The sequence below is a fragment of the Salmo salar genome, chromosome ssa13 (assembly GCF_905237065.1).
Source record: "Salmo salar chromosome ssa13, Ssal_v3.1, whole genome shotgun sequence".
In the NCBI taxonomy this organism is placed as follows: Eukaryota; Metazoa; Chordata; class Actinopteri; order Salmoniformes; family Salmonidae; genus Salmo; species Salmo salar.
Genome location: NC_059454.1, coordinates 89,925,376 through 89,933,272, shown reverse-complemented (window position 1 = coordinate 89,933,272; position 7,897 = coordinate 89,925,376). Strand labels below are relative to the sequence as shown.

The 7,897-nt window shown below is 39.7% G+C and overlaps 1 protein-coding gene across 1 annotated transcript; it reads left to right on the top strand.

Annotated features, from left to right (window-relative positions):
- The first annotated feature begins 2,992 nt into the window (after nucleotides 1-2,992).
- Nucleotides 2,993-4,193, top strand: LOC106568096 (avidin-related protein 3-like). Its single transcript, XM_045692743.1, has 4 exons — nucleotides 2,993-3,095; nucleotides 3,280-3,490; nucleotides 3,665-3,785; nucleotides 3,978-4,193. The coding sequence occupies exons 1-4, from the start codon at nucleotides 3,030-3,032 to the stop codon at nucleotides 4,009-4,011; spliced, it is 432 nt and encodes a 143-aa protein (XP_045548699.1). The 5' UTR covers nucleotides 2,993-3,029; the 3' UTR covers nucleotides 4,012-4,193.
- The last annotated feature ends 3,704 nt before the right edge of the window (nucleotides 4,194-7,897 follow it).

Sequence of the window (7,897 nt, the reverse complement as noted above, 5' to 3'; positions counted from 1 at the left end):
TCATATTGGGGAGGGGCCCGACCTCCAGGGGACCCTAACAAAAAAACAATTAATATATACATATATATTTATAGTATTAGTGGTACGTCAGTGGCACCCATTCAATGTCATTATTTTCAGTGGATTAGATTAGAATAACAAATCTGTGCCTATATGGGTCATATATGGAGCTTTAACAAATAAAAATAATTGAAGTTGACAAAGAAAATAGGAAAAGTACAGAATAATGTGCTGGGCAAATCAGTGAAAAACAACAAGAGTTCAGAGTCCAGGTTATTATGGGATCCCTCTGGTTTAGCCTAATCAATGGCATTGCATGACCCTTAGATGCCAGGATCAATGGCTTTGATTAATGGAGGAACACCTCTGGCATGAGTGTCGAACGCCCACACCGCTCAATGCTGCTTGACGGAGAGCCCTCCGTGCCTGGTTACCAAGGTGCTCTGGCAACTGTGGAGCTCCAGGAAAAAATTTCCCACAAAATTTGAGTGAAAATTTGAAGTTTATGAAACGGAGTATCATAATATAAATGGAGGCTACTTAACATATGTTATATCACTGAGATATGGGAAAATGTATAATGAGTAATGGTGGTATAGGCCTACATGCTGTATACATGGATAGACACAGAATGCCTGATATTTAAAATGAACTAAGCAGCATTATGAATCTTTTGAAGATCTTCTTTGAGTATCAAAGACAATGTAACTAAACTACCACATAAAAATACACAAAAAGCTCATTTTTACAGCATCACACAATTCTGTAAATCCATCACTGTTTATAATGCTGTTTCTGTCTGTCTGACAGGAACCTGTCTGGCACACCCTCCCTCCCACGCACACACACCTAAAGCAATAACATTTGATCATCAAAATAAAATAATTTACCCCATGTGAGGCCAGTCTAATGTGTTTCACTCATTAAAATATATCGTTTTTTTTAAAGCAAGACCATAAAACCATAGTGTGTAATTTCCATCAGTTAAATTAAGACAGGATATTGAATGTTAGTGTAAATATCCAATTACAACCCATCAAGCCCAAAAGAATCACCATCTATTTCAAATGTCACAGTTGTTGAGGTGGGGTAGAATATGCCTCGTCATGGTAAATTCTAAATAGCTTACGCTTTCCTACTGCTCAAAGCCCATTGGAGGATAAGGTCAAAGGGGAGGGACCTCTGGCTTTCTTATCCAATGGGTTTTGAGAATAAGGCGAGGCGAGAGGACGCTAGGAGTATGCAATTGAGATTCTCTCATGGTGTTGATTGCATAAGGTGACTGGCAAGTCTTTATTGCTTTCACAATGTGCTCACTGCTCTACTCTGACTGACACATTTAACCCTCAAGCCTTCAGTAGAATATAACCCAACGGAGAGTGTCTGGTATGGGGTTTATTAATGAAAAAGTGAAAATCCATTTCGAAAAATGTTGATATTGGATAAGCTGTCCCAAAATAGTTAAACACATCACCACACGATTAACCTCATGTTACTGGTGAGGTGATGCGACCAAGGAATGTATCTGAGATGGTCCATTTACCTGTGAATCAAAATTGCATCGCTGTAGTGGCCTACCAATTTCAAAGACAGATTTCAGAATGATATATCTATGTGAGGAAGATATACATACATAATGTTAGTCCAGTCATACATTCACTAGGGCACATGGTTCTTTACAGTTTAATTAATGTTTGTTATAGGTTGTTGACAATTATGCTTTCCAGCTCTCATGGAGTGATGGAGTAACCTTGTTCAAGTCCAATAAAATAGCACCCTCTATTGATCAACATAACACATTGTTTTCTGTATCGACTGAATTGATGATACGTCTCAAATATATGCCCAGGATGATATAATGCTGAATTTATCATCGTCCATAGCTAGATTTCCATACAATTGGCCACAGATTATTATGCGAATATTCTAATATCTACATGAATAAAACATGTATATTTTCACACCATAGACGTGTTTCCATCAAATGGACTTGTTGCGGATACAAGTCTGTGCGTGATGACATAGAGCACATAAAATAACTTTTGTGGTTAAATTCCCATGTAGTGAATAAGAAATACAAGTTAAATGGGTTTCCGTTGCATTTTCAACTCTACTGATGGATTTGTCACAAAACATTTTTAGCGTTACGTAGCCAATCTGCCCATTCTGGTATTGGCACGTGCGCTCTAGCCAAAACGATGACATTATTATGGACAAAAGAGGGATATTATTTTTACTTGTCAAATGGTAGTCAATATCACCAGAATAAGACCCTCGATATTTATTGGAAAGGAGCGTCAAGCACATACCGTGCACTTTCACCACCCTGTGAAGTTCATCATAATGTGTTTCATATGCAGCCTAATAAAGTGCATGCTTCCCCGACGAGTAGTAGTGGGAGGACCACACACCGTATCATCGCGTGATTCCCAAGTTTACTTCGATATGATGGTTATTTTATGAATATTTTCGCATAAAGTCGTTTCCACAAACATTGATCGCATAGTTCATTTTACCGGCACAAAAGATCCACCATGTCTAGGTTATTTTGTTTCGTGGACATTGTGAAAGTTCACCGACCAAATGTTTTGTTTCCATCAGGCCTGTTATGACATTTTCTATCCGACGTACTTTACTCACATAAAAAGTTTGGATGGAAACCTGGTTCATGTTTTAGAATTGTCGAGACGGGTGTACATTTCATTGGCCAATCGGTTAACTTACAGCCAAAAAACTAGAAACTCTTGTGAGAGGACTTGTGTTCATAGAGAAGAAACACCTGCTGCAAATGTTCAAATTAGGGGTGAATTTCAATAGTCCTCTTTTCCTCTCCTTTCCTCAATCTGCATTGACTTTTAACTGCTGGTAAGAAGTGACAGCTAGACTATTGAGATCTACACCCTGTTCATTAATTAAGTCTTGTTAGAAAGGGCAGGTGCTGATTGGTTTTGGGGGAGTGTATAGTAACTTGGTAAATCAGTATAAGAAGGGAACGAGCTGCTCAGCAAAGCAACTTGAAATAATCAAACATGATGAGTTTTGTTGCAAGGTGTATCAGTGTCTATGCTGTGATTTTGGGACTGCTGCTACCTCAGGTAAAACTACAATTAGTCAGTGGGCTCCACTATTACAATTTGAACAGTGTAACAATACAGATCACGTAGTAGATAGAAATCTGAGACTTGCTTTTACTTCCTGTTTTAAATATACTATGTCATGAAGTGTCTCTGCTGTTATTGACACAGTAGTGGTGACCTTATTTTGCATGTGTTCTTCCAGGCAATCCCATGCAATGTGACGGGAGTGTGGCGAAATGAGTTGGGCTCTGTGCTTGCTATTGAGGCGGTTGGTTCTGAGCTCAGAGGCCTTTATCAGAGTGCAGTGGCGACTGCTCCAGGAGTCACGGGTCCAGAACAGGCCAAGCTACTGGGTGTGACTGGTAATCAGGGTCTGCAAACCTCTGTGGCTTTCTCTGTGTTATGGGAGGCAGGTGTGTAAACCCTGGGATGTGTTCAGCAAGGCCTAATGTTGTGTAATGTATAGTTAAGAAATGCATTGTGTCGCACTTATCCAACCTTCCACAATGTGGCTCTTGTCTCAATCTGATTGACCTTGACTGGCATTTGACCAATGTTATGATGCAACTGCATCATATCCCCCCCAGGTTCCTGTAGCTCTTGGGTTGGTCAGTGTTTCGAACTGCCTGATGGGAAGCGAGTGCTGAAGACCCTGTGGATGTTGCGCTCTGTGGCTTCAGGCCCTGCAGACAACTGGAAGAGTACCAGGTAGCCTACAGCTCCTCACTACTTAGCATATATTGGGGGGGTTGGCAGGGATGTTACTGTAGAACACAATTGCCCATCACTAAAAGCCTACTGACATGAGATCTACAGAGGTAAAACCCCTAATGTTTTTAGAGGTAATTCCTATATGGACATTGAGCATATTTGTTTTTTAGACTTTCTTTTTTTCATCAGGCTGGGAGAGGACACTTTCGTCTTCATTTCCTGAAAGCAGAATGTACTGATCACCTGGCAATGCTGCATTTGGTTTGCTGCCCTCTACTGATATTTCTATGAGAGTTCAAAGAAATAATCTGTTTTAATACTCTCTGGGCTGCCCTCTCATCCATGCCATAAATTATATGTGTCATTTACCTTGTCTTGCCTGACATAAATAAAAGTTTCAACTCAGCTGGGGATATGTTTGGGTTTATTCTCCAGTCTGTCAAATGAACATGGTTGGGCTAAACTATTGTGTCAGACATTACAGAGCACTGGTGGCTTAGGTTTCTATGCCAAGGTAATGAACCACTTTTACATGGTTCATGTGACTACATTAGTAATCACCAGTAAAGTTGTTTAGTTTAGGCACCGGGGACAAAACACGCAGTGGAACGATTGGTCTTGAGCAAAACGTCCATGGCATGTTTGACCAGTTTATTTTTTAAATGAAATTACATTGGCTTGGGTGCATAAGTGTCAACACATGCATTTTCTCTGTGCTGAAAAATGTCTCCACTCCAGTTCCCAAGACATCAATATTTTTGTTTTTACTGCAAAAAATGCATAATTCTGCATGAGTTATATGCTTCATGTAAGGTTATAGGTCTACAGTCAGTGTCAATATTAGTTACTGTTCAATTTAACCCATATGAACGGTAGAGGAATATTGTTTATTCATGGATACTCAGTGGGATATCAAAGGTTCGTATAAGCAGCTTATCCTGAATAAGACTTAATACTGTCCGCATGTAATAGTGGTCAATGATTCCGTTCCCTACCCACTGCATAGGATATCTATATCCACAATAAACCTCTAATTACATGGTGACTGATCTTCAGTCTTAGTATTTAAAAACAATTAGGTTTGCAATAGATACGCCGCTGGATTATTTGTACTATCAGGCAACTGATTTTAGGCACTTCTGTAACTTGTCAATGAAAATCTTTAATTTTATTCAAGTGTCAGTGACTGTGATGCAACTTTTGATAAAACATTTATTGACCCATTTGACCTTCCAAAAACCTTCAGGTGTTCTCATGTACAAACACGCTCAGTTCTCACCTCGCAAAGAGCAGGAAGCCACTGAATGAGTTATGGTTATGAGTATCATCATAGACTTTTTCATAGGACCCAAGCGCATGTTGACCGTGTCCCATTTCTCCAGCTGTAGTGTGATCCCACTAGAGAAATGATCAAGGCCTGTGACTCATTGTCTAAAATATACATCGTAGCAGTGTTCTTAATAAGTGCTGAACCCCTGCAACAGTAAATCTGAAGTAGTATGCTCCTTTCACTGGTGCGGTGAATTTACCTGTATCAGAGAAGAGACAATCACTAAACTTAATTCAACAACGTGGGTTACTGTGCTATATTTTCATGTGCTTTAAATGAAAGTCCAGTGCCTCTGAAGCTCATTGTGGTGGCTCTAGATACTCATCCGTATCGGTCCTTATGAATAAATTATATGCTGTGTAGATTATCCCACAGCAAGAAGATATGGCCTAATATTTTATAAAGAATTAAAACGATGCAATATATTTGCTGTATAAGAAATACTCAACAATGGAATGGGAATATACATATGAATGCAGCAGGGATGCAAATCAAATTTTATTTGTCACATTCAACAACGTATACAGCAAATATATTGCATCGTTTTAATTCTTTATAAAATATTACACATTCAACATGCGCATGGTTAGCAGATGTTATTGCAAGTGTAGAGAAATGCTTGTGCTTCTAGTTCCAACAATGCAGTACTATATAACAAGAAATCGAATAAATTCATAACTAACTTAGACACACAAATGTAAATGGATGAATAAGAATATGAACATAAATATATGGATGAGGGATGGCCATGCGGCATGGGCAAGATGCAGTAGATGGTATAGAGCAGTATATACATGTGAGATGAGTGATGTAGGATATGCAAACATTATTAAAGTGATGTTATTTAATTTTAAGATGAGGGCACCATTCGGAATTTTGGATGAAAAGCGTGCCCAAAGTAAACTGCCTGCTACTCAGGCCCAGAGGCTAGGATATGCATATAATTGGTAGATTACGATAGAAAACACTCTAAAGTTTCTAAAACTGTTAAAATAATGTCTGTGAGTATAACAGAACGTATTTGGCAGGCGAAACCCCGAGGACAAACCATCCAGGATTTCTTTTTTTTGAGGTGACAGTGTTTTCAATGGGTTTTCTATGTGGATCTAGATTTAAGGCACTTGCTTGCAGTTCCTATCGCTTCCACTGGATGTCAACAGTCTTTAGAAATTGGTTGATGTTTTTCTTTTGAGTAATAAAGAAGTATTGCTTTTCAGAATGAGGGTCGAGTCTAGTGTACTGTTGTGGTTGGGGCGTGCGACCTGAAAGCTCGCTCCACTTTGTTTTCGTCCGGTATTGAACACAGTTTATCCCGTCTTAAATTGTATCGATTATTTACGTTAAAAATACCTAAAGTTGTATTAGGAAAGTTGTTTGAAATGTTTGGATCAAGCTTACAGGTAACTTATTAGATATTTTGTAGTCATGTTGTGCGAGTTGGAACCGGTGTTTTTCTGAATAAAACGCGCCAAATAAAATTATATTTTGGAGATATAATGACGGAATTTATTGAACAAAAGGACCAATTATGATGTTTATGGGACATATTGGAGTGCCAACAGAAGATCTTCAAAGGTAAGGCATGAATTACATCGTTATTCTGAGTTTTGTGTCGCGCCTGGTGGGTTGAATTATGATTGTCATGTGTTTGTTTGATGGGGTGCTGTCCTCAGATAATAGCATGGTTTGCTTTCGCTGTAAAGCCTTTTTGAAATCTGACACAGTGGCTAGATTAACAAGAAGTTAAGCTTTAATTTGGTGTATTGCACTTGTGAATGTATGAAAATTAAATATTTCAAATAATTGTTTATGAATTTCGCGCTCTGCCATTTCACCGGATGTTGTCGAAACGTTCCGCTAGCGGAACCCCTAGCCATAAAAAGTTAAAGTGACTAATGATAGGCATAGGCAAGATGCAGTAGATGATATAGAACAGTATATACATAAACTCTATATACATAAACCCTTTTTCAGGACCCTGTCTTTCAAAGATATTTCATAAAAATCCAAATAACTTCACAGATCTTGTAAAGAGTTTAACACAGTTTCCTATGCTTGTTCAATGAACCATAAACAATTAATGAACATGCACCTGTGAAACAGTCGTTAACACACTAACAGCTTACAGACGGTAGGCAATTAAGGTCACAGTTATGAAAACTTAGGACACTAAAGAGGCCTTTCTACTGACTCTGAAAAACACCAAAAGAAAGATGCCCAGGGTCCCTGCTCATCTGCATGAACGTGCCTTAGGCATTCTGCAAGGAGGTATGAGGACTGCAGATGGGGCCAGGGAAATAAATTGCCATGTCCGTACTGTGAGACGCCTAAGACAGCGCTACAGGGAGACAGAATGGACACCTGATCGTCCTCGCAGTGGCAGACCACGTGTAACAACACCTGCACAGGATCGGTACATCCGAACATCACACCTGCGGGACAGGTACAGGATGGCAACAACAACTGCCCGAGATTCACCAGGCACGCACAATACCTCCATCAGTGCTCAGACTGTCCACAATAGGCTGAGAGAGGCTGGACTGAGGGCTTGTAGGCCTATTGTAAGGAAGGTCCTCACCAGACATCACCGGCAACAATGTCGCCTATGGGCACAAACCCACTGTCTCTGGACTAGACAGGACTGGAAAAAAGTGCTCTTATCTGACAAGTCGCAGTATTGTCTCACCAGGGCTGATGGTCAGATTCGCGTTTAGCATCGAAGGAATGAGCGTTACACCGAGGCCTGTACTCTGGAGCGGGATCGATTTGGAGGTGGAGG